Source organism: Diplodia seriata, assembly GCF_021436955.1.
Source record: "Diplodia seriata strain FDS-637 chromosome Unknown scaffold_3, whole genome shotgun sequence".
Lineage (NCBI taxonomy): Eukaryota > Fungi > Ascomycota > Dothideomycetes > Botryosphaeriales > Botryosphaeriaceae > Diplodia > Diplodia seriata.
In genome coordinates this window covers 1,428,379-1,453,778 of record NW_027117310.1, presented here as the reverse complement: position 1 = coordinate 1,453,778, position 25,400 = coordinate 1,428,379, and the positions used below count along the sequence as shown (strand labels likewise).

Genomic DNA, 25,400 nt, shown 5'->3' with positions numbered 1-25,400 from the left:
TTGACAGCCATGACGCTGGCCAAGTTCACGAAAGGAACTCAGTTCGTGGTTTTGAACGTGTTTCTATTTTTTTTTTTACTAAAAAAAAAAACCCTGCCACGGCCTTTGACTCCACATGATCCCCACAGGTAGACCTGTGTTCCATCATGGCCTCAAGTGCGCTCCAGAAGCTCCTCCAAGGAATCCTCCCGCTGTGGCTGGGACCAGATCGCACGCAGCCCGCCTCGAACCACATCCTCAACTATAACAAGCCAAAGCCTAACAGCCTGGTCAAGGTTGGGGACGTCATGGCTGAGAGCTGGACCACGAAGACCGACGGGGATGACGACGCAAAGCTCCTTCGGTCGGAAAGCAAGGCCTGGGCCGGGGCGTGAGCCTCTTTCCCGAGAAAAACCTAATGCCATCTACGAAAGGACGGCAAGAAAGATCGTGATGTTTGAAGTCGATCGGATTCGAAAAGCGTGGGCAGATCTGGCCAGACCGTCGATGGGCGGGCCAAGCTACGGCCGGACCCGGTTAGTCCAGAACTACAACGGCTCGGGCCTGAGCTCATCGGCGCGAAAACGTGCCACCGGTGCGTGCCGATGAAGTCATCCCGAAACTCTCAGGGTTTGCAAACGGCCGCGATGATGTAAGGGTGAGCGTGAGAGTCTGGCTGTACCTGGGCCCTGTCTAGATCACGCGTCGTGAGGCCACACAGGTGTATGGGGGTTGTTGCTACCACAAGAGCTTCACGCCTGTGGTTGGTCAGTAGAAAAGAATCCATATTTCAGACTACCAAGCGGGGTACGACGAAGAAGCTCAGCAAAACTACACACACAGATGCCAATGACCTGGGGGAACTGGGTTCCTTCTTGGGGTATTTCTACAAGACAAAACGCCGGACAACCCTCCGCCAGACAACACCCAAAGACGGCAAAGGGGAAGGCAAAAGCCAAAGCAAAAACAAAACAGTTTATGATGGTTCCGCATCTCTGCTGTTCAAATTTTTCGCCCTCTTCTGCTCCTTTGCAAACTTCACTACAAACGAAATTAGCACCAGACGGACTAGATACACGCAAATACAATGTCTTACGGCCACAAGCATTACACAACGTCTTCGGCCCGTCGGGCCCGGCCCGCCACTCGGGACTCTCCACCGTCCCGCACCTCGAGCAACAGTAATCCTTGGCCGCAAACTTGCGTTTGGGCTGTCTCGGGACATCGCTGATCTTCCTCTCGTACCCCTCCGGCCTGACGAAGAACGGAATGCCCGCATCCCCCAGCTTGACCTTCGACGAGTCCTCCTCCGGCAGGCCCTCTTCGTCGGCTTGGATGATGGAAGGCGAGCTGCCCTCTTCGTCGTGGTCCGGTTGAGTGTATTGTTGCTGCTGTTGTTCCGCTGGCGCTATGGGAGAAGCCATCCAGGTCAGCCTCGGCGGGCTGCTGCGAGAGCGCTTGAACGGGCGGCGGCCGGACGAGCTGGCGCGGCGCTCGGCTCTCCAAAACAGGCTGTCCTCCATATTTTGTAGCGGGTAGTGCATGGGCGTCGTCGTCATCGCGGTGGATTTGGCCAGCACGGCCTGCTCTTCGTCGTCGTCGGCTTCGAGGAAGTGGCCTTCGCTGGCGGCCTCGCGCCGCATCTCACGCAGCAGCGTAACCAGGCGGATCTGCTCCATCTTCAACTCGAGCATGCCGTCCATCAGGCGCCCTTTCCGGGTGAAGGCGGGCCGGGCGGTGATGGAGATGATGCCGGGCGGCGGCATCATCAATTGTAGCGGTGACAGCGAAGCGGGCATTTTGACCTGGTAGTGGCCGACCAGCTCGAAGGCCGAGTAGTCGCTGCCGACGTGCACGACGCTGCGGATGCGGCAGTAGAAGCGGAAGGGCGGACGGCCAGGGGCGGCGGCGGCCAGAGAGGCGTCGAAGGTGTTGGCGGTGTTGAAGCTGCTGCTGCTGGTGGGGCGCAGCAGGGCGTCGTCGATCTCGGATGAGAAGATGTGGGCGTCATCTTTGTGGATCAGGGCGGCCAGGCGCTGGCCCAGCAGCAGGTTCGGCTCGCAGCCCAGCAGGTTGAGGCAGTTGGCGGAGACGCGGAGGATGGTGGTGCTCGGGGAGAGGACGAAATGCAGGTCGTGCAGCGAGGAGAGCACGATGTCGTCGAGGGTCGGCGGCAGGATGGCGTCAAGGTCGGTGTGGAGAAAAGCGGTCGGAGTTGCGGCATCGACGGGGTGGTCGTCGTGCAGCGACGCGTCGGAGGGAGGCATGGTGGACGCAATGGAGGGAGCATGGAGGAACGAGACGAGGCGTCGCAATTGACGGGGTGAGCGGCATGATGGGCATGTTGGTTGAATCAGCGCTCACGACATGTGCGCGATGTGGGAAGGGAAGCGACGTCATCTGCGTGGCGAGCATCTCAAGGGTCCAAGGGACGTTGGAGAGTCGTGTTGCGGGCTTGGGGCGGCGACGTCATCGGGCTGTGGCTTGTGGGGAGCGGAGGGTGGGTGGGCGGCCAGTGGCAAAGTGGCGCCACGCGAGCCACGAATTTCCAGATTGGTACAACACCAGATCATCGGGGTTTGCGTTTCGTCGGTCGCGGCGGTCCAAATCGAATGGCGGCGGGATCGAAGATGCGTCGTTCCTCGATGCTTCGGCGGCAGGGGGCGCTGCCGATTGGCCGGAGGCTAGTCCGACTCTGAACAGGCGCCTGCCCCGGCGATGCGATGCCTTCTTAATCCTCGATCACCAGCAACGCGCCCTCTCCATTATTCGCACACCCCACGCCCAGCGCTGCCATGCGCGCCGCCTGCTTTCAGCCCCGGCTCCACTCCGGCCCAGCTGGTCTGCGCTGCCCATACTGCGCATCCGCCCATCTCCCTGACTCTGCGACCTCCCTCCTCCTCCCCGACGCTTCCCATGCCGTCCTCCAGGTCAAACAAGGCTTCCCCGCGACAGCCGCCCAGTCTCGACGCAGAGCGCGCCCGCGTCAAGAAGCTGGCTAGGTGCGTCCGCCGCCTGTCCGCCCCCGCCTGCCTCAGCTGACAACCACAGTTACTTCGGCTCGCTCGGCATAGTGCCTGAAGACTCTTCTGCCACGCCTGCCTGCGACCCGGTCTCCAGTTCGCCCGCTGTCGCCAGAGATGCCACGCTCACCGCGCTCGCCCAGCTGGGCCCGCTGCGCCTGCAGTGCGACCGCGCCTTCGTCTCGCTCACTGACCGCAGCCACCAGTACATCATTGCTGAGGCCACGCGCTCGCTGTCTTACTTCGACCTGGCCCGCCATTCAAACGACCCCCTCTACCTGGGTGTTGCCGCATTAGACGCTGCCTGGAGCCCGGATACCATCCACGTCTTCACCGATCCTGCCGGCCGCTCAGATATCTGCACTCCTAACGTGCAGGCTGATCGCTCCAGGTACCGCATGTGTGACTTTCGCGCCGACCCGCACTATGCCAGCCGTTCCTATGTCGCTGCCTGGCCCTACGCTCGCGCCTATTTGGAAGTGCCCCTGCGCACTTCGACTGGTGAAGTTATCGGATCCTACTGTGTAGTCGACAACCGCATCCGCGACGACTGGGCCGATGACTTTGCCGTCCACATCCTGGCCGAGATTGCCCAAACTATCATGGACCATATTGAACTCGTCAAGATGCAAGAGCAACACCACCGTTTAGAGAGATTGCTCAACAAACTCTGTGTGTACGTCGAAGAGAATACTAGCATGCAGGCTTTTGAAACAAACCACAACGGCGACCAAAGCTCGTCAGCTAGCACACCTCGGGACAGCCCTGAGCCGAGCCCTATGTCGGGGCCTGTAACATCTCGCAACGACTCTCGCGACAATTCCGCCTCCAACTCAGACGATTCCTTGGAGACGCAATTAACCACCCCCAGCCCGAGCCCGAGACTGAACCCTTTTGAGTCGTCAGATTTCGCGCCCGAGAGGCCAACCCATATGTTGAGCCAGAATTCTTCTTCATCGTCTGACAGACCACCCCCCGCAGAGCGGTCGAGAGATATTCCGGCCACCTTTTCACGCGCAGCAAATCTCATCCAAGAAGCGACGGACATTGAGGGCATCGTCTTCCTGGACGCATCCCCAAATGGCTTTGGGACCCGCCTGGACGCCAAGAGTGGCAACGCTTCCAACAACTTGACAACGGCCCACTCACCGATGTCCGCTACAGAGGATTCCCCCCGGGTCAAGATGTGCGAGACGCTCGGAAAGTCTGTCAGCAGTGACAGCAACTCCTCTGAAGGCTCTCTGTCGATTCCCGAACCGCTTTTACAACGACTTCTTCAAACCCATCGGCGAGGAACTAGCTTTTTCGCTGATGCACTTGACGCATTGGACGAGCAAGAGGGCAGCGATGCGAAAAGTCTTTTCCAGATCTTTAGCTCGGCACGTTCGATCTTGTTCATGCCGCTTTGGGATTATCAGAAAGAAGTGTGGTACGCGGCCGCCATTGGCTGGTCTACAAAGGCCAATCGCATTTTCGCATCCGAAGACCTGGTGTACATCTCTGCATTTGGGAACTCGATCATGAACGAGGTGTCTCGCATCGAAGCCATGTCGGTCAGTCACGCCAAGTCCAATTTTATTTCGTCGATATCGCATGAACTCCGCTCGCCTCTCCATGGCATTCTTGCGAGCACCGAGTTGCTTAAGCAGACGGATCTCGATCCTGAGCGGATGGCCCTAGCGGACATGGTCGAAGTGTGTGGAGTAACTCTGCTGGAAACCATGGACCATCTCCTCGATTTCGCCAAGATCAATCACTTGTACAGAAAGGGTCGCCGAACTTCATCCGATGGCCTCGGAGGGAGCAGAGGAGGAAGTAGAAACAGGAAGGACTATCTGAATCTCTGCAAAACAACAGACTTGGGCCTGCTGGTTCAAGAGGTAGTAGAAGGAGCGTATCTAGGCCACAGCGCCCAGGCTGGGGCACAGTTTGACGCCGGGTCCACGCCGCTGGACAACGAAGATTCACCGACTTCCAAGTTGGATAGTGTGCGCCCGCACAAGTCCAAACCCGTTCTACTGACGATGTCCATCGAGAAGCGCAATGACTGGCGACTGCACACCGAACCTGGCGCGTGGAGGAGAATCGTTCTGAATCTCGTCGGCAATGCGCTGAAGTACACCGATCGTGGATCTGTCGAAGTTAGCCTGAAGTGCGTCGGCGCGGAGAATGGACCAAAATCTACGTCGACCGAGGATGGCTCCGAGAAGCGTTACATGTGTCTTTCCGTCAAGGACACGGGCCGTGGCATCAGCGAGGAATATTTGAAGTACCGCTTATTTACCCCTTACGCGCAGGAAGATCCGTTGGTTAGCGGAACGGGGCTGGGCTTGTCTATCGTCCATCATCTGGTGACACATTTCAATGGGATGGTGGACATACACAGCGAGGTCGGCGTTGGAACTTGTGTGATGGTTATGATACCGATTCCGAATGACGCAGACGGCAACACTTCGAAATCCGAGTGCGCACCAGATCCATCCGAGGAGGCTACGGAAACGTTGCATGGGAAGTCTGTGTTGGCCCTGGCAGGTGACCGCTCATCCCGTCCGGACACAGAAGGGAAGAAGCTTCTTTCGAACGCCCTCGATACCGCTCAATCCTGGTGGGACATGAAAATTTCCCAGAGTGATGCTGAAGACGCCAACAAGGCAGCAGACTTCTGCATGCTCCACGCTGCGCAGCTTGAAGCCGCACACGAAAACGGTGCCCTGAAGGATGTTACCGGCGCCATCATTGTCATTTGTACACGCCAGCCTACGCAGAAGCAGCTCCTAATTGCAGGTATCTACAATGCGACCTTTCTTCAACAGCCTTTTGGCCCCAAAAAGATGAAGCATTCGTTCAACGCCGCTCTCTCCCGCTACCATCAGGATTCGCTGCCTCCCGACCAATTTCAACGACGAACATCATGGATCGGTACTCAGAGCCGTCCTTCAAATCGCGACTCTGGCGCCGGCGCCCTTGCAATCGGCGCCCCAGTCACCGCCACCAGCACCCAACCATCCTCGCCCTGCCCCTCTTCCCCCGAGCCTGCATCACCGCCCCCACAACCTACTGCCTCTGCCATACAGACACCAGTAGCAGGAGACGACTGCACCGACCGACCGCTTCACCTCCTACTAGTGGAGGATAACGACATCAACCTCAAGATTCTGACGACATATGCGCGCCGCCTCGGCTGCACGTTCGCAACGGCGACCAACGGACACGAAGCGGTCGAAGTTTTCAAGTCGGCAACTCACCCACCATTTGACGTGGTGCTCATGGACGTCAGCATGCCGGTGATGAACGGATTCGAGGCCACCCGGGCGATCAGGGCGTGGGAGAGGGAGCAGCGCGGAGTAGGAGGGGGGAGAAGAGAAGCAAATGGAAACGGTGGCGACGTTGGCGGCGGCCCCAAGGGGAGAGGAAGAGGGAGGAAGAGGATGGGTGTCAGGATCCTCGCTCTCACCGGATTGGGCGCGGCGGAGAGTCAGAGGGAGGCTTTCAGCAGCGGGATGGATGAGTTCTTGATGAAGCCAGTCCCGTTGAAGAGGCTGAAGGGAGTTTTGTTCGGAGATGACGGGCGCGGACGCGCCGAGGAGGTGAAAGAGAAGGAAGAGAAACTACAGGCAATGAAGGGGTGAAGCTGAGGGTATCGGATAACTGGAACGGATGAGGTGAGATGTGCGCGTGTGTATGGGGCGCTTTGGAGTGTCGCGACGGATCGGAACAGGTTTCTGGACGGCGACACGGATTCTACGTTCTTGTGTTGTATATTTTTATTTTTCTTGTGTCTCTTTATGCCGACAGGATGGTCATGGCGCGGGTTGTGCTTGTTTTTTTGTTTTCATCCCGGGAGGCTATGTATACTTTGTTTTACGGCATGGGACCCGCATTAGATGATCCGCAGTATGATGTTACGAGAACTTGTACCAACAGTATCGGGGAGGATACGTCAGGCATTTCTGGGAAGATGCATCGTTTAGACCAGCTCCGGCGTCGTTTTGTCATCAACGTCATCATGAAGAAGGGGGGTGTGGGGGGGAGGAGGAATGGGTCCGTAGACCAAGGCAGGCAATCAAATGCGATCATCGTCGCGTTCCGACTGCGCCAACCAAGATTGAAATTGTCCGTCCAACCGATTTGTGCTGGGCATCGACCGATCCGAGTTCGTTCTCGATGGCTGCTTGGCTGGTGCGGGACGTCAGCAGGTTAGTTATCGTGCAAGTACCGACATTGTCCCGTCTGCCTTGCCTTTGTTATTATTAGCAAGGGGAAGGGACCAGAGCGGAGCTGTTTCCGCGAAATGGCAACCTCACCGCTTCTCTGCGCTTTTCCTTTTCTTTTGCTTTTTCTCCCCTTCTTTTTGCGTGAAGAAAAGGAGTTGCCTTGCTGTTTTTGCTTTTTGCTTCTTCTTTGCCCCTTTTGGCGAGCGGGCGCTTACTGAGTCAGTCGGGCACGTATACAATCCCGGTACGAAAGCCGATATGGGCCCGCCCTTGCGGCTTAGGTATAACTACATTGTGAGTGAGTAGTACGTGTGAGTAGCCGTTGCCAACTCATGTACTACTACGGCGGGGGCTCGGGCTTTGTTTGGCGTCGTAATGGCTTCCCATCAGCCGACATGGATAGTTGGTCGAGGAGGGAGCCGACGTCCGTCGGGTAATCAATACCGTCGCCGTTGTATGCTCGAGCTTTTTTTTTTTTTTTTTTTTTGGTCCGTTCGGCTTTCCACAAGCTCTATGTCATTCGGCAATGATGGAAACGCCGGATGCTATTCCCTGCAAATTTCTGGTATGGAAGCGGATTAATGGCAGGTAAATTATTGCCAGATGTATGATTTTTAGCTGAGCATGAAATGTTCAGGCGTGTGTACATCGCTTCCTGCACCCCGCAATCAAATCACCTGCATCTTGGAGCATGTCTTTGCATGTCTAGCCACTGCGATGGTCAAAGGGCCGTGGTTTGTTGTCTGGTGGTTCGTGAAACACGGAGCGTTCTCCGCCGCAAAGCCTCAAACACGGGAGCGGGGCTGTGCGGCGGACGCAACGACGACTCGCGGCAGCTCGGGCGAATCTTCTGAGAAATTTCGCCATTGTCACTGGAGTCGGGAAGTGGTGGACTGACAGTCAAAGAGCATTGATGTTTTTCGGATCCAGACCAATGCGATAGAAGACTGAGCCAATCGTCACCAGTAAAGAGGACATCGCAGAAGCAGGGGACAGACCTTGTTTCACATACTCCCTGCCGATTGCCAGATCCCGGCTCGGATCTTTCGGATGGGAGTTGGAGGGTATACGTATCGACGCAAGGCTGCGGGATGAAGTCCGGGTGGAGTGAGCAAACGTGCACTGGTATTGAACGGCATTTTCGGAAGTGTAGGCGACACTTGTGACCAAGAGGACAGACAAATTGACCGCTGCCTCTGATATGCCCCCGTGTTGAACAACAATATAACTAGCTTGCTGCACATTGTTGTACCCGAGTATTTAACCGTATGGAACCGTGCATGGGTTCATGCCACTCAAGGACTTCCTACGTAGCCTGCACCCGCATTGTAGCTGTGTCTGTCGTCCCTTTCAGTGTTTAGATCGAGCAATGGACTCACTCAACGGCCCGGCCACTCCAAATGTCTAAGCGCAAGCCAACCTTCCCTTCTTTTGAAGAAGAAGGTTCTGCTAAAATCCTTAGAGGTGAAGAGTGTCGCACCCAAGAGATACACCAAGTTCCAATCCATATCCAGTCACGAGAAATACATCGTTAAGCAAACTTGATTGTCGCTTTCAATTTGTTTTCGTACAACTCTGTCTTTCCGGACAAAAAGCTAGAGAAGTACTCGAGGTCCTCAGAAAGATTGGAATATCAACCTCAAACCCGCACCACAATAGCCTCATCGGGCTTGACCTTCTGGTCGCACAAATCCTGCCACGCCTTCTCTATCCCGTCCACTCCATCAACCCAAACAGCCTCAAACTCCCCCATCCCACCCTCCTCCTCACATCTCTCCCACGCCTCATTCACCTTCGCGAAATAAGCCTCCGGCCCCTCAATCTCCATCGCCCAATCCCGCACCGTACTCGTATTGAACTGCACGCTCTTCAGCCTCTGCGCCGTCTCCGCATCCGCCTTCATCTCGTCCTCGGAGTAAACCTTCATCCCCGCCCCAACCAATACAACCAACACCTCCACCCCCTTCCCCTCCTTCTCCACCGCCTTCACAAACCCCTCCAAAACCCCGTCCCTCGTCCCGAAATCAATCACAACGACCCTCTCCGGCTTGAAGCCCAGCACCCACCCCACCCCCTCCTCCCCGTTCAACTCCCCATACCCCACCGCCTTGTTCTTCCTTGCCGTCGTCACATCATCATCATACGTCCTCACCTTCCCCGGCGCCGACGTCGCCTGCAACACCGCCAACGGCCCACCATCCTTCCGATCCCGCAGCAGACTCCACGCGAACCCCCGCCCGGTCTTGCTCGTCGCAGCCAAGCCGACGACGACGGCGCGGCGCAGGTCCGCGTCGCGCGCCGTCCACGGGAGGGCGGCGGGCGCGGGCAGGCCGAGCGGGTGGACGGGCAGGAGCCTACTGCCACTGTCGTCCTCAACGACGGCGGGAGGGAAGTTGAAGCGCGAGAACAGATAGCCGCACTCCCACACCGGCTTGAGGGCGACGCGGCGCGCGGTCGCGGCGGCCGCGGCGGGCGTGGCGGTCGACGGGATGGGCGCGGGGACGTAGCGGTTGTACATGTTCATCAGGGCCTGCCTGTGCGGCGAGGTTTCGATCCAGTGGTTTTCGATACCAGCAGCCGGCTGTAGCTGCAGGTCGACGGCGTGCGAGGTGGTGGGCCAGTAGCCGTAGATGGTGGTGGTGCCGTCGGCCGGGAGCGCGGCGATGGTGCTGGCGACGACGGTCGCGTAGCCCCACGCCGGCACGATGCCCCAGGCGTCGCCGTCGTTGTAGGGCGGCGGCGCGACGGCGGTGGGGACCGGGTAGGCGGTCCACCAGCCCCACGTGGTGCCGAGGCGCGCGTACGTGAGGTTGTTGGAGGAGAGCGTGATGAGGGTCGTGCGGACGCGGACGGAGTTGGGGGCTAGAGGCGTGTTGTTTTCCGGGACGGGGAAGACGGCATGATGGCTGTTGTCGTGCTTGGAGATGGCGTGGATGAGGTTTGCCATGGTGGAGTGTTTCTTTTTGGGTGGAGAGAGGGATAATGGAATCGATGTCGGGAGCTTCGGGAGACTGGGAGGTTCCTGTAGCAGATTCTGGTCATCTATCACCCACGATCGATAGGGAAGCGCTTTATATACCCGCAGTAGCTTCGCGTGGCTTTTATTCTAGGTCCCGTGGTCGTCCGAAATGCTGATGAATTCTGTCAGCAGCCAAGACTTTGGACAGGGATTTGGTTGGAGGAGCCGAAGGAATGCGGGGCAGTTTCCATTTTTCCCTATTCTGGAAAATGGACGTTCTCAAAATGGTGTAGTAACGGATGATTTCCCTTCTCAATCCAAAGCGGAATTCTGGCTTCCTGAAGTGCCAAAGGCAAACACCCGACGCCGCCAACGACCACCGTTGAGGCGGACAGTATCAAAGATGAGAAAATTCCTTCCTTTTTCTTTGCTACGTCTATATTGAGGCTGTGGTCTGCTATAATTCTTCCTATCCGAACGTAATCTACTCAATACCCAGTTCCATGATGTGATACGTGAGAAGCATACGGAGTCGAAAAAGGCCGAAGTCCGGGCCATCGAGTTCAATCATCTTCGTAACCGGGCCAGTCGCAGTCGCATGTAACGATAAGTGACATTCATGACGGTCCGGCCGTAAGACACCTCTCCACCTACTGCATGTACCGCGATAAATCCGCATCAGAAACCCAATGCGAACCGCCCGCGCACCTATACCCCCCTTTCTGCTTGATCCACTGATATCCCATGCAGCAGACACCCATTCTCCTCAGACACTCCTTCTTTTTCACCTCCTTCCTCCTATCCTCCTCCATCCTTACACGCCTCCGCTCAACCTCCGCCAACTCCCTCTTCTTCCTCTCAATCTCCTTCTGCCTCCGCTCTTCCTCTTCCTCCCGCCTCTGCTTCCCCTCGATCCTCTGCAGCCGCATCCGCTCACGCTCTTGCTTCTTCGCGTCATTAGCAACCGCGTTACTCCGCCGCTCTCCCTCCGCCTGATCACCGACGACTGTCGTGACATCTCCATCTCCATCGCTGCCATCTTGTCCGTTCGTCCGAGCCGCCGCATCGAGCTCGCGCCTCAGCCGCTTCTCCTCGGCCGCAACACTCCGACACGCCTGCTCCTCGGCCTGCGCCGCCCGCTCGTCGCGCTGCAGCTGCTCCCACACCTCATCATTAACACCTGCGTCGCGCGGATGATGGCCGTCCCCGTTGTCGGCCTCCTGACTCGTAGTCTCTGGATCAGGCTCTGACGCATCATCATCCGTCTCCAGCGCCGGAGGAGATGGCGGTGCTTCCGATGCTCCACCACCATCACCATCATCGTCGGCACCGTTCGCTGCCCCCGCTCCACCACCGCTCGCGCCCGCCGCCACCGGCGGCGCATTCGGAGCATCATCGTCATCCGTCGCTTCGGGAGGAGGAGGAGGGGCAGTAGCAGTAGGTAAGCGGGACGCACCACCACCGCCATTTCCAACATGAAGCGCCCTGTGCGTGCGCTCCTTGAGCATGCGGTCCAACTCGGCAAGCACGCACGCCTCCGACACGACGACCCTCGGCGCCTTAGTCTGCAGGCCCGCGGTGGTGGTGCTGCGCATGGCGCGGCCGAAGACGGCGTTGGTGATGGTGCGGACGTCGCGGGCGTTGGCCCAGTTGGTCAGCGCGGCGAGGGCATCGAAGGCGGCGACGACGCGGTCGCGGAACGCCGGCGCGGGCGGGTCGAGGACTCCCGCCGCGTCCAAGACGTTGCGCTTCTTGTTCTTTCCGAGCAACAACGACGTGAGCAGGTCGAGGCACTCGGCGGCCGACAGCGGGCGGAAGGTCACGGTCTCCGGGAAGCGCGACGTCAGGCCCGGGTTGGCGAGCATGAGGCGGTTGACGTCGGCGTCGTAGCCGGCGAGGACGACGACGAGCTTGCGGGCGAACTTGTCTTTCGTGAGGCAGTCGACCATCTCGTCGACGGCTTCTTTGGCGAAGCGGTCGCCGGTCCCGAGCCGGTACGCCTCGTCGATGAAGAGGACCTTGCCGAGGGCCTTCTCGAACAGCCGCTGCGTCTTCGGCCCCGTGTGCCCGACGTACTCGCCGATGAGGTCCGTGGCCGAGCACTCGACGACCTCGGCCGAGGCGAGGAAGCCCATGTCGTAGTAGACTTTGCCCATGCGTTTGGCGGTCGAGGTTTTGCCCGTGCCTGAAAATGTGTCAGTATGCGTGCCGTGAGTTGACAGGGAAGGAGAAGATCGGTCTGAGTTGTTGCTCCAACGTAGGGGGATCACTTACCAGGCGGTCCGCGGAAAAGGAATGCGAACGGCAGCTGCTCACTGGGATCGAGGCCCAGCGCCTTCGTGTTTGCATACACGCGCTGGTAGCCCTTCAGCTGCGCGACAATCTCATCGCAACCGATGACCCCCTCAAAGAGCACGTCAACGTTAGTTTCCGCCCTCGCGCCGCGGTCGAAGTCGGGATCGAAGTCGGGGGCCTCGAAAATGGCCGCAATCTTATGCTTCCCCCTTCCGAGACGCTTCTGGTGGCTAAGCTTGGCCTTGTTGAAGAGGATGTCGATCTCGCCCGCGTTGCCAAAGTGTAGCCTGTTGCGGGACCGGCAGAGCATGTCCAGCGCCACCGCTTTGGCTTCTTTCGTGGCTTTGAAGCCCAATTGCTTCAGCTTGAGGTCGAAGATGGCTTCGAGTTCGGCGTTGGAAAAGTCCTCGAAGTTGAATGCGGAATCGAGGGGGAATCGCCGGGTCAGGCCGGGATTGACTTCTTGGAACATTTCCTCCATTCTCTCCTTGTATCCCAGGAGCAGCACGCATCGGTTATCGCCAGGTACGCTCTGGACCTCGGCCACAATCGTGTCGATGACGGAGTTCTTGAAGCTGTTCGTGTTGCCTCCCTTGGCGCTGTGGTCGTAGAGACTGTAAGCCTCGTCGATGACTAGGACTTTGCCGAGTGTTGCCGCCAGGATACCCTTCGTTTTCGCTTCGGATTGCCCGATGTACTGTCCAATGAAGTCCGCCGGGCTCTTCACCACCACTATAATGCGAATGTGTCAGCCTGTGGAAGTGATAGATCAACAACGGAGACTTACTTTCACCCGTTGAAAGGAAACCCATGTCGGCCAGGATCTGACCGTACAACTTCGCCACCGTCGTCTTGCCGGTCCCCGGGTTACCCAAGAAAACCTTGTTCAGGCTCAAGTCGATCAAAGGCTCCTCGTCCAGTTCACGCGTGTAATTGTACTGCATGACATCAAAGAGCGCTTGGATGGCACTCTTGACCGAGCCAAGGCCAATCATCTGCTGGAGCTTGTCCCAAGAAGCGTTATCCTTGAGCACATCTTGAGGCTCCGGTCCCAAAAGGTCTGCCTGGGTCAGTAAGAAGTCGTCGGGCAGCCCACCGGCTTTCCTCTCCTTTCGGAGCCGCTTCGCCTGACGCTGGACTATGCGCGCGATGTTGTTCTCGACCGCTCGAGCGTTCCCGAAACCTTCGTGGTCCCTGCCGCGACCGATGCGGCGGGCGACGATGCGGGCGTAGAGACCCCTGCATCCAAGCTCTACCCGCATCTTCCCCTGGTAGCGCTTGTCGAGATTGTAGTTGAGGATATCTAGCAGCTCTTCATCTTTGTAGTCTCTGAACTGGATCTCGCGAGGGAATCGGCTTGGGATTCCGGGGTTGTGGGCGAAGAAGGACTCCATCTGCTTGTTGTAGCCGGCGAGAATGAAGACGACCTTGCCCGTCAGATTCTCGACCTCGGCGAGAAGGAAGTCGAGGACCTGCTTTCCTGTCCGGCTGTTGCCGGAGGCGAGTTGGTAGGCCTCATCGATGAAGAGAGCTCCGCCTCCTGCATTGAGTATGTCGTCGATATGCTGCTTGCAGCCCGAGACGCCATCGTTTGCAAGCCGCGAGCCGCTGGTCTCGACGAAGTGATGTCCGGGAAGGGCGCCGAAAGAGCTCAGAAACTTTGCGTAGAGACGTGCCACGGTCGTTTTCCCTTTGATAAAGTCAGCAAACTAAAAAAAATATCAAGGTCATGAGAACACCAGACTTACCTGTGCCCGGATTTCCGAGCAAAGCAGTTCCGAATCTCTCGTCCTTCATGTCGATCCCTTGGCGAATGGCAACTTCGATTTTGTCCTTGATGGCGAGGAATTCTTCCTTCACATTCTCCAGTCCAATCATACCCATAAGGTCGTCGAGAGTATCGTTCGACGCACCTTCGAACTTTTTCTGATATTCCCACTCATCTTTCACAGGGGAGTCTGGTTGCTTCCAAGGTCCCTTTCCTTTCCCATCATGGCTGTACTTGTTGGCTTGCTGGGCAGTGGGAGTAGAGCCCGCATTAGCCGCAGTTGGGCTCGGAGGGCCAGGAGGGCTCGGAGAAGGGGTGTCGGGCGCCTTGACAAATTGAGACACGGGTGGATTTTGCGAGCCCAGACTCAGTCCAGCCATACGGGATTGAAGATTCTGAAGATCTTTCTGGTGCTGGCGGATGACTCTGTCTCTCTCCTCCTGCTCGGCGTTTTCGCAGCGCAGCCGGCGTTCGTGGGCAATCTCGTCCTGAAGCTCGGCCAACTCTCGCGCATAAGCTCTCTGCTTCTTCTGGCGCACCTCGTCCAGCTCGGCATCCCTCTGCAGCTTCTCGGCCTTTTTCCTTGCCTCGGCGTCGCAGATTGCACAGACGCTCGGGCGGCCCGCGAAGCAGCGCCAGGTCAGCTTGTGCTTCTGGGGGCAGGCGTCGGTCAGGATCTGCTGGCACTTCATCTTCGAATGGTCTGCGAGCTGGTGGCATCGCGACGGGCATTCGTGGATGAGGCAGTTGAGTTTGGTGCCGCAGGGATCCGAGCATCCGCCGTCGGGGCAGAGCTCCTCGAAGTCGCCCCGCTGTTTCAGCACCATCTTCTTGTTGGGATGTTGCTCGCACCTGACCGGGAGTCCGTCATACATGTGGCCGTTCTTGCCGAGGAGCTCGAAAAATGGGCCCCACGTTTTCTTCCCTTTGCGGCTGCTGAGGAAAGTGTTCGAGTTGCCGATGAGGATGAGACCATTGCGTGCGCGGGACAGTAAGACGTTCAAGCGTTCGGGAGAGGACATGAAGCCAATGTCACCGCTTTTGTTGGCTCTGGTGAGGGAAGCAATTACGATATCCTTCTCCTCGCCCTGGTAGTTATCGATTGTTGAGAGCCTGATTGTCCGACCCTTGTGGCCGGCACCCGTTGGTGCAAGAAGGCCAGCCTTGATCAGGTCAAAAGAGTCCAGTTCATTCAAAACAGGATCGTTCTCCTTGCCCAGGCGTTTACGGAGGAGACTGAGCTGGCCCAAGTACGGTGTCAGGACGACTTGGTCAGATGTACCGTAGCCTTGCTGTGCCAAGTATCGCACAATTCGGAGAACAATGTCGGCTTCAAACTCGTTCATTTTGCTGACCCCGGAACCTTGGTCTCGACGGTCCGCAATACTGCGCTCCGAGACCTCAAGCTCCTGGTGATCGAAGAAGATGACTCTGTTCTGGAGGCCGCGGAGAGCCGGTCGATTCTGCGTTGTGGGAGCATCCAATAGATCCGGATACGTCAAGTTCCTCACGAGAGTCGAGATCTCAGGACACATGCGATGTTGCTGCATGAGAGTGGTGTGCGGAAAGCCAGCCAATATAAGACGCTCGAACAACGACCGGTTCAAGTCGTAGCCGTCTCCTTGCTCCACGGTAAGTGCATAATTGTTGACCTTTAGACGCAACTGTTGGTGATCCCCGATAAGAACCAACTGCTTGGTATGTGGTGTCATGGCGGTAATGACATGGCTTTCGAGGATCTCGCCGGCTTCCTCGACCAGTATGATATCTGGCGAGGCAGACTGCAGCTGCTGGAAGTACTTAGCGGCAGCAGTGGTTGTACATGCGATGATGCGCTTCTGACGCAAGAGCTCGGCGTTCTGCTCGTTAAGCGTGTTGTGAAGTTGTCTTTGAGACTCATCGAAGCGTTTCACAAGGTTAGTGATGCCAGATATCTTTTCCTCGAGGAGAATTTGGGTCCATTCGTTGATCTTCTCCCGCCTCCGGTTGGAGTCCAGGCTCCATACATCAAGGCTCGTGGGAGAAATCATGGTTTGGAATATTCCCGCATCTTCTCCCTTGCACCACCGGTCGTACAGGTAGGTATCCCTCACTGGATGACCGTCTTCCCCAACATATTCGAAGCCATCATTTTGGGTGGGAAGTTGAAAGGCGTCGAAAAAGCTGCAGTCGTCCTCGGAAAATTCCAGGTACTCGAAGATCTCACTCGCCCGCACGCTGAACTGCATGTACGTCCCCAGAAGCCTCTGAAGGCTCGACTCGTAGCTTTGTAGCTCTATTTCCAGCTTATCAATCACAGCCCACGTTGCCTGGTTGCGGTGGTGGCCGGTCTTCTGATTGGAAATACTGAGATGTTCGGTTCTGCTGCTGGACTTTGCTCCCAGACGGATCATGCTACGGTCAGGGATGCCGATGTCGAGAAGATCTTCCAGGAACTGATCCAAAGCATGGTTCGTATGGCAAATCACTAGTATTTTCTGGGAAGTGTGGTCGTGGAATGCTTTTGCAATGAGTGCGCCGACAAACGACTTTCCAGTGCCTTTGCATAATTAGTAAGTGACTGAAACAATATCGGTGCGCGAGGAGGGGCATATCTCACCTGGAGGTCCCTGGATCAGGCTGACTGTTTGCTTTAATCCGGCAAGTAGAGATTCCGCTTGTGACGGGTCAAGATCCACCGAATGTGGCAGGTCCAGCGCTTCATCCAAATGTTTGCCGGCTCCATCTTGAACAGCTTGAACAATATCGTCTGGGCAGATGGATGACGGCTGCACCGGCTGTTGCTCCTTGAGGAAAAGGAGCTCATCCGCAAGAGGTAGTTCAAGCTTCTGTTGAAGGCAATCCAATATGGGTTGATACGCAAACATTGCAGTATCTACGACGAGGAACTCGACATTCTTCGAAAGCTTCAGAGTCCTGAGAACCCTCCCAAGCGCCCGTATCTCGGGGATGCGGAGGGTGACAAGTGGCGGCTCTGCCGCAAGCAGCTTCTCGTTCCTGTCGAGAGTCGCAAATGCAATGACTCTTCCACTATCCATCAAGCACCCAACGGATTGATGTTTCAAGAATTTACGATCATCCTTGAGCAGGGCTTGACGCTCGGCTGTTGTCCGATTCGACAGTCGCTCCAAGCCAGATTTGCAAGTTACTGTTATTGAGAAGGCGGTACGATTCTTTCTGAAGCCGCAGTAGAATCCCGACAGAGCCAGTCCTTGCAGCCTGGCATTAGACCTCCTTTTCTTGTTCGTTTGCGAGAGCTTCAGATCATCTCGCAGCTCAGCCAGCATATCTTCCCGGAGAAGCCGAAACTGGTTATCGAGGTGTACAGCGAGGCGTTGGTCGGCAGAAGCATTTGCAACGGTATAGGCGTGTCGATAGAAGGTTGTGTCCTTTGACATAATCTCGTCTTCTGTTGGATAGATGGCGATTTGACGAAAGTCGGCGAAGTCGTTGTCGTGGCGTCCGCCGGGACCGGCGACCGAAACAGGTAGTGAGCCGGATTTGGCGTGCATGACATGCTTGATACGATGTCCGAGAGCTCGTACGTCATGGTTCTCGGAGTCGACGAATGTACCGCGATCGACAATGTCCTGTACCACGGCTTGGAGATTGCTCGGAGCGTTCTCGTTCCACGATAGAAGCTCCAGAAGAAGCCAAGCGAATGAGTGTTGGGATTCCAAGGATAGCCGTTTCTGGTTGTGGGCTTCGACGATAGAGTACCAAAGCGAGGGCGGATCGATCACGAGTATGAGGAGTCGGCGTAGAAACTCTCCGTTGCAGAGATGCTTCAGCGTTGGGTCTCGCAGATAACGCAAGAAGCACTCCAGGTGGCCGTTCAAGAAAGTGGTGGAGATATTGAAGCGTAAGCTGGTACGAAGTGCATCTGTGGCGGTGTTGCTTGCTATCAGTCTTTCGACACAAGACGTGCTCTCTGGATCGTTGCAGATGGCTTCCAGGAAGAGTACTGAGTCGCGATCTGTGGCGATAGACCTTTTTCCTTTAACGACTGCAGTGTAAAAAGCTGCCAGACGCGAGGCTCGGGCCTGATCTGGTCCGGGAGGAAGTGCCATGGGGATACTTGAACAACGTGCGCAACAATTGATGGATCCAATGTCGTATCTGAGAAGAACTCCAAAATTGCACGAAGTGTGGACGCTTGGAAAGAAGAGTGGTTGGCCTGCGGGGTTTCAAGAAGTAGTGTTAGGGCAAAGTTGATGGTGCAAACGCATGCGTTGCACGGCAGGGCGGCTGCACGACCTGGCTTTCTTATCAAAGCGAGAGTCCAATGAGCTTTGGACAGTGCGAAGAGAAATCTCGACGCCGTGCCTTACGTCAAAGCAGGCTGTGCTAGGCAGCAACAGAAAGACACGTAAAGCACGGCGCGTAGTGATTCCTGGAAGCGCTGTGTTTGTTCACCCTCTGTCCGTTGATCCGCTGCTCGGCTTGATTGGTCTCCGAATGCTGTGCCACTCTACGCCGCACCAGGCAACAAGGCGCACTCGCTTCTTGCTGATTCTGGCTGTGTCCTCCCGTGCGCTATGCGCCTTGCAGAGCGGCAAACATTTGTAGCATAAAGGTCGCTGGGGATGCTGTTGAATTCGAGGAGCATCTCTCCTACCACAAACATCGGATGGCACGACTGCTCAGACCCTCTCTTTCAAAATTCAGTTCTCTCCTGCCATGCTATTCCATGATTCTGGGCATGGCAGCGGTCGCAGAGTGACCGCTTCGACTCGGCCGGGATTTCTAAATCGCAGGATCCCGAACACTGAACAGAGCAAAGGTCGTTGGGGCTTTCAAGATACGGAAAGCACAGGTCCACCATCGCCGGCTCTTGGGCCTTGCTTCCAGAGGATCTCCAGAGAGGATGTTGTTGCCAAGGTGGGCAGTGAAAAGCCCAAGGCTGTCATAAGCGACTGCAAGTACGTGGGCTCGTACAACTGGATCGATGATAATGGACAGCACACCGTTATGATTCCCGGTAAGCTCAACTCCACAGAGGCGCGTTTCGGCCATTGAGAATTTTAGGGATGCCTCCAGCGTGGACTCCTCTTGAGACGCCTACGCCGCTGAACGAGGACGCGGGACAATTCTTCAGAGACCCAAATGCAGCGCGTCACCCCGACTTCCCCATCGAGCCTGCATACCGCGCAATTTTTGCGCACGACAAATCCTTCGCCATGGAAGAAGTTGACATTTTCGCATGCGGTAGTACACTCGGTAACCTGCTGCGTTTTGTCCGCAAGGTCGACAAGCCGTTTCGATTCACAGCGGAGGTAGTCGGCCGGACTGTCTTCTTCGTACGGCGGGAGAACACGCCTACAGAGACAATCGAAGGAGTCCGGGGATATGGCCACACTTTCCCAGAGGCGTACACGACATGGGAGGGCGATACCGCTGGTTCGCAATCGCATCAGCGTCTCGTCAATTATGACTTTGCTGGGTTGAACTGCATCGTCCGCTTTGAGAGCGACGGATACCTGAAGCACTTGCAGACGACATCTGCTCCTGAAGAAGGTAGATACGTGATTTCAAAAGGCGCAAGGACATCGCAGACGACAATCAAGGCTGGTGGACACGTGGTATCACAGGACGCCGTATTTGACTTGAAAACGCGGTCCGTGAAAAGGAAGGGCCACGACGTGCTGGGTGACGAGATTGGCCGGCTCTGGATCACTCAGACTCCCAACTTCGTGTTGGCGTACCACGATCGCGGGCTCTTCAACGACGTCCACGTGCAAGACGTTCGTCGGGAAATCCAGGAATGGGAAGCTGAGAATCAGGACAGCCTCACCCAGCTTGCCGCGGTCATCCGGAGAATAGTTGAGATTGCCAAAGACACGGATGCTGGCCGAGTCGAGATACGCAGGCACGAAGGGGATATGTTGGAGATCCACGAGCAGCTGCCCGATGCACCAAGACCTTTGCCACCCACGCTTCTTGAGTCCTGGGCTGCCAAGAGGGCTTCCGATGATAGCTCCGATGAGATACTCAGCGAGGACGGTGAGGAAGGGTATTTCTTGGGCGACTCCGACGATGGTGGTGGTGTGTTGTTCAATAGCGATGACGATTCTGACCAGGACTACACGGCATGCTCGGCAGAGGACTGCGGCTACTGCGGACACTGTCGTTATTGATGAGTGACAACGGTGGGTGGTTTCGAGAACAAATTGAGATGGCAGCGGAGGGGTTACTGGCCGGGTACGTTGCCTGCGGTGGGTGGTTTGGACTCACGGCCTGGGCTGTGTGTGTGTATCTCGGCAGCGCTAAGTCCGAATTGATTAGCGCGCAACCTGATCAATTCGTGGCCGCTTCAGTAGTCAGTATCACGGTATGCAATATTCATCTCCTTTAATCACAGCATAGTGACACTTATCAGAACGAAAAGAGGCAGAGAGAAGGAGAAACATCTTTGAAATTTCCCTGTAGGTCCCATATACTTGTGCAATCTTCCCGCAGCTCATCCGTCAAATGAAGCCTCTCAAACGATTAACCTCGGCCGCAGGCGCGCTGAAAGTACCCGGAATTTCTTTCGCTCAAAGCGCAATCATTACCCACTCCACCTCGTCTTTTCTCAACTCATCTGGTGCAACAACGTCAAGCTCGGCCTTGATTGCCCCTCTTTCCCAAGCAAGGATATTGCGATTACGCCATAGGCATACGTAATCCTCGTAACGCACCCGAGCACCGTGACTCAGCAGCTGCTGCACCACAAGCAATCCACCCTCTGCCCTCGAACATGCCGCTTGTAAAGGCGAGTGCCCTGCTGCATTCTTCGGATTCACTCTCGAGCCGTTCTCCAAAAGCAACTGCACCAAGGCAACGGTTGTCTGTGCCGAAGCTTTGGAGAGGCATGCCTCTAATATGGCCGTATCCCCATTGGGCTTGGCCGCGTTGACGTTCACTCCATGCTGAAGAGCAAGAGATAGGATGTCAGGGCGCATGCTCGCGACTGCCAGAAAAAGGGGGGTGTTCCCTTTCTCGTCCCTCATTTCGATGTCAGCTCCCCCTTGCAAGAAAAGCTCCACTGCGTCTTGTTGTCCGTTGGATATCGCGAGATGGAGAGTACTCTGACCACCGGGGATCTGAGAATCAACGTCCACCTGAACGGCCAAGAGGCTCTTGATGACTTTGGTGCTTCCTCCGCAGGCGGCATGATGGATGGGACGCCAGCCTCGTTTTGAAAGAGCCTCGGGATCCGCACCAGCTCGAAGAAGTCCCCGGACTATCCGGTCATGCCCATGCTTCGCTGCGGAATGGAGAGGAGTGAGACCATCTGCATCGGCCATTTTAACATAAGCCCCGGCCTCGACGAGGAGAGAGACGACTTTTCGGTGTCCATCGATGCAAGCCAGATGCAATGGTGTTTGTTGAATTTTGTCGTACGCGTTAACGTTTGATCCGGCCTGTATCAGAGCGGCGACTCCATTCGAGCGCCCGGCAGCTGCTAGGTAGTGGAGTGGGGTAGCGCCTTTGCTGTCTTTGAGTGAGGGATCCGCGCCATGGAGGAGAAGCATCTCTGCGAGATCATCACTAGCAAGATGCAACGGTGTTCTGCCACTTTTGTCTCTTGCACTGTGGTCTGCTCCGTGGGCGAGAAGTATTCGTGCAATATCCTGATTTCCTTTCTCTGCCGCATGATGCAACAGTGTGGGCTCACCATACCCGTAGGACTGATGGAGAAGCCTTCCAAATACCGACCTCACATCGCGGGTATTGGCATTGTGCTGATACCGATAGTTGGCATCCGCACCGTTGCTGCATAGTGACTGGGCTAATGACGGTTTGCCCTGAAGAACGGCGTTACGGAGTTCCTTGCTCAATTTTGCTTTTTCCTCTTGCTGCCGCCGAGACTTGTTGTTGAGAAAGATCTTTTCGCTCCTGATGCTTCGTGTAGATGAGTTTGAAGAGCTTCCAGACAAGGTGTTGATTGTCGTTGTGTCACTACTCGGGGTAGGCAGCTCCTCAGATCTTCCGGGTAGCCTGGTGTGATCGGTGGATATCGGTTGAATCGAAGGATCTGTGTACTTCTTATCTTTGCCGGTGATGCTCGTTTTGTAGATATTCGATCGAAGCAATTCTTGGTGGAAACCTGAAGATGGCGAACCCCCAGCATCGAAATGGTCATTCGGTGACGTTTGTGCCCCACCTTTGGAATCCATAGTGTTGCTGGAGGTTTCGTCGAAGTAATAATGTAGGTCATCTTCGTATGGAGCTTCGAGGAACGGTTTCCGCCGATCTGCGTGTTGAAGACTTTGGTTTCTCCTATCATCGGTCAGAACTCAGGCAAGGGTTTTTAGTGCACGAAGAATATTTACAGTATTGCGATATTGAGCAAGACCCCGAGAGCGGATATCTGAGAGTCCAGACTACGCTGGTATTGGTGTAGCTGATCTTCTGTCCACATGTGTCTGATCTTTCCGCCCAGCCAGCCGTCGCGAACTCGGTCCACGTGATTGTATATTTCACCAACAACAAACTCACAAGCTGCCACCGCAGTATTAATATCCGATACCATCTGTTCCTCCACAGACGGCTCTGACCTCAACCAGCAGCCGATTTGAGACATGATAGCCTCCATCGTATTGAGTCTGACAATAATCAACGTAACTTCTTGGCTGACGCTGCGGTACTTTTGCGACAGCTCTTTTAGACATGTCGACGTCTTGACAATGACTGAAAGACTCGTAACCACGATAGTAAGAATGGATGCCGGCTCCATGGAGGCAGGTCAGACAATATCGGGGATGGTTGAAGTGGTCAGGGCATGAAGCGGGAGGGGCGAAGGGTCAGATGTCGTTTAAGGAAAGGTCTTGCGGGGTCGGGCCCGGAGTTACTGCGCCTCAACAGCGCCAGGGTGGTTTATCCGGCGCTTAATGGAGACTGTCTCAGCCGCTGCATCAAGATTGGTCATTCATGGTGGAGTACTGCACCGGGAAACGTGCAGCTTTGCATATGAGTGGAGCCTTCCACGTATTTGGGCCGAGACAAGCACGTCAGCAAGTAGCCACTTTATTTTTGGCACGTACTAAGGCAAAATGCATATGAAGCTGAATCTAAATAAAATGCGCTGGGGGCAAAACCGTACAGGCAGCTACCGCCCGTTGTTCCAAGAACCCTTCAACCAAGCTGAGTCGAGCATTTCCCTGCCGAGTGCGCAATGCTCATTTGGAACCTCGAACTTTTGCACACTCGCGTCTGAGTCAGCGTCCGAAACTTGCTCAGTTAATTGATCGAGCTGAAAAGTTCGCGGATTCTTCATCGCTTTGAGGCTTCTGTGATCTGTTGCCAGTGCCATAAAGGCTGATAATCCTCCCCAGAGTGTCGTTTTCAGTGCTCTGCCCGCTGGAGCCGTTCGAGTCCGTGGCTGTGAAGAAGTTCCTTAGCGTCCGTTTCAGATGCCACTTGGGCGGAGAGCTCTTGTCTGTTGATGTATTCACATCTGGCGTTGCCCTTCTGGCCGAGTCTTGCATGCGGAATAAGCTGCGGAAAGATCCAAGGCACGCGACGATCAAAGCTATTCGCAGGTCAGCCACAGCGATTATTTCCGGAATGAGCTATTCATACCCGCGAATATCTCGATGTTGCTCCACATGTACAACCAGCTCATGTCCGGCTGCACTGTCAACGAGCTGATCACCGCCACGCGGACAATGGCAAACACAATGGTGATGACTATCACAGAGAAGACGGCTGCCAGGCCAACCTTCCGCTTTGGGCTGATCCGCACCTTCCACAGCATGCTGATCGGAATGCAGGTAACTTCGATGGATTAGCTTTGCGCAGAACGTGTAAGAGGCATACGTACTGGCTATGTCCGTTGCAACGTCGAGGATGCAATTCGACATGAGGGTGTTGCGCTGGTACTCGATGTCTCTTGTTCCCGAACAGTGTTCCGCAATGTCGACCAAAGGTTCTACCAGGCAATTGTATTCAATCGTGCCCACGCACACAGCCCAGGCTGCAATCGTGAACCCCAGAATTACCCACCAGACTGCCACAAGCCTACCGATGTTCATATAGATACGTCGGAAGAAGAGCAGGAAGGACAGCTTGATTGCCCACAGAGTGCTGTAAAATAGAAAGACAATTGCAGCGGATCCTTTGAGAAAGCGCTCGACTCTTGGGACGAAGTCAACTGGCGGAAGTTGACGACCTGAGGCTACGCGATTATCGAGGTACATGTCTTTCGCCAAGATCTGCCATGAAATGGTAATCGAGAGGGCAATGATCCAGGCGAAAAGGACGAACGCGTCATCCAGATAGAACCTTCGGAATACGTGGAAACGCAAAAAGAACCTGAGGCCGCTGAGAATAGTGGCTGTTGCAAACCCCGCCCACAGAACAGCCTGTACAGAATTTAGTTGGGCCGTTTGTATAAGGGAATAAATGACTTACTATGAAAACAGTCTCAGGCACCTTTGCTGGGTTGGGTGCAAGGGAGGCAACTCCGATGTGATCAGACATGATGGTCAGTGTTGGTTGAAGAGAATGGATTCGATGATTCACCAGCGGAAGCGTTCATTGTCGGCATTTAATCGTCCCATCCAATGTCGATATTCACGGTATGGCTGTCTTGAATCCCGTAGTAACCGCCAGTCGAGATATCTTTAGAAGAAGTGGCTGCATACCCATGCCTTCGCAGCTCCTTTGCGGGCGGTAAACATCTTTCCAGAGCTTAATTGCAGGCACTACGGTAGGAGTGCAGCGAAGTAAAGCGCTGAGCGGACACATGTGGTGAATATGCTATCATTAGATGCGCAATCGTTTCCCATGGGGCCGCTTCTTCGACATGGTAGGTACCGTCGGTTAAGCAAGCTTCCGCATGTGGCATGCCGCGGTCTAACTGGGTAAGTGCTCACTGTGCGGCCTGCAAGGTGGAGACCAGTGGGCTACGCTACGGAAACAGGGCAGGTAAAAATCAATGAACAGCGAAGCGTGATGTGCCACACTGCATGCAGCGTAATTATGGCCGCACTTCGTAAACGTTCCCCGGATGAGCTCGTTCCCATGTGAGAAGCCGGGGGTTGCCCCACCTTGACCCTCGCGGTTGCTGCCTACAAGAGTGGGCTTTCGGCCCCCAAACGTACGGTCGTAGTTTCTAAAACGAGCAATTCTGCGCGATATTCTTTCGTCACCTGCCGTGAATATCGATGGCTTGC

The 25,400-nt window shown here is 55.7% G+C and overlaps 7 protein-coding genes across 7 annotated transcripts; 3 read left to right on the top strand and 4 right to left on the bottom strand.

Annotated features, from left to right (window-relative positions):
* Positions 1-9: 9 nt before the first annotated feature.
* SLS55_003162 (uncharacterized protein) lies at positions 10-374 on the top strand (the record flags this gene model as incomplete). Its single annotated transcript, XM_066774642.1, has 2 exons — positions 10-45; positions 129-374. 2 exons carry the CDS (start codon positions 10-12, stop codon positions 372-374), a joined length of 282 nt encoding a protein of 93 aa, XP_066634761.1.
* Positions 375-955: 581 nt separating this feature from the next.
* Positions 956-2,246, bottom strand: SLS55_003161 (uncharacterized protein; the record flags this gene model as incomplete). The annotated part of the gene is made up of 2 exons (XM_066774641.1): positions 956-1,020; positions 1,076-2,246. 2 exons carry the CDS (start codon positions 2,244-2,246, stop codon positions 956-958), a joined length of 1,236 nt encoding a protein of 411 aa, XP_066634760.1.
* Positions 2,247-2,895: 649 nt separating this feature from the next.
* On the top strand, positions 2,896-6,631 carry SLS55_003160 (uncharacterized protein; the record flags this gene model as incomplete). Its single annotated transcript, XM_066774640.1, has 2 exons — positions 2,896-2,981; positions 3,031-6,631. The coding sequence occupies 2 exons, from the start codon at positions 2,896-2,898 to the stop codon at positions 6,629-6,631; spliced, it is 3,687 nt and encodes a 1,228-aa protein (XP_066634759.1).
* Positions 6,632-8,855: 2,224 nt separating this feature from the next.
* SLS55_003159 (uncharacterized protein) lies at positions 8,856-10,163 on the bottom strand (the record flags this gene model as incomplete). The annotated part of the gene is made up of 1 exon (XM_066774639.1): positions 8,856-10,163. One exon carries the CDS (start codon positions 10,161-10,163, stop codon positions 8,856-8,858), a length of 1,308 nt encoding a protein of 435 aa, XP_066634758.1.
* Positions 10,164-10,825: 662 nt separating this feature from the next.
* SLS55_003158 (uncharacterized protein) lies at positions 10,826-18,308 on the bottom strand (the record flags this gene model as incomplete). The annotated part of the gene is made up of 5 exons (XM_066774638.1): positions 10,826-12,360; positions 12,450-13,202; positions 13,258-14,160; positions 14,219-16,777; positions 16,838-18,308. 5 exons carry the CDS (start codon positions 18,306-18,308, stop codon positions 10,826-10,828), a joined length of 7,221 nt encoding a protein of 2,406 aa, XP_066634757.1.
* Positions 18,309-18,918: 610 nt separating this feature from the next.
* Positions 18,919-20,375, top strand: SLS55_003157 (uncharacterized protein; the record flags this gene model as incomplete). The annotated part of the gene is made up of 2 exons (XM_066774637.1): positions 18,919-19,219; positions 19,279-20,375. 2 exons carry the CDS (start codon positions 18,919-18,921, stop codon positions 20,373-20,375), a joined length of 1,398 nt encoding a protein of 465 aa, XP_066634756.1.
* Positions 20,376-23,459: 3,084 nt separating this feature from the next.
* Positions 23,460-24,705, bottom strand: SLS55_003156 (uncharacterized protein; the record flags this gene model as incomplete). The annotated part of the gene is made up of 5 exons (XM_066774636.1): positions 23,460-23,755; positions 23,806-24,000; positions 24,047-24,154; positions 24,248-24,587; positions 24,637-24,705. The coding sequence occupies 5 exons, from the start codon at positions 24,703-24,705 to the stop codon at positions 23,460-23,462; spliced, it is 1,008 nt and encodes a 335-aa protein (XP_066634755.1).
* Positions 24,706-25,400: the final 695 nt, after the last annotated feature.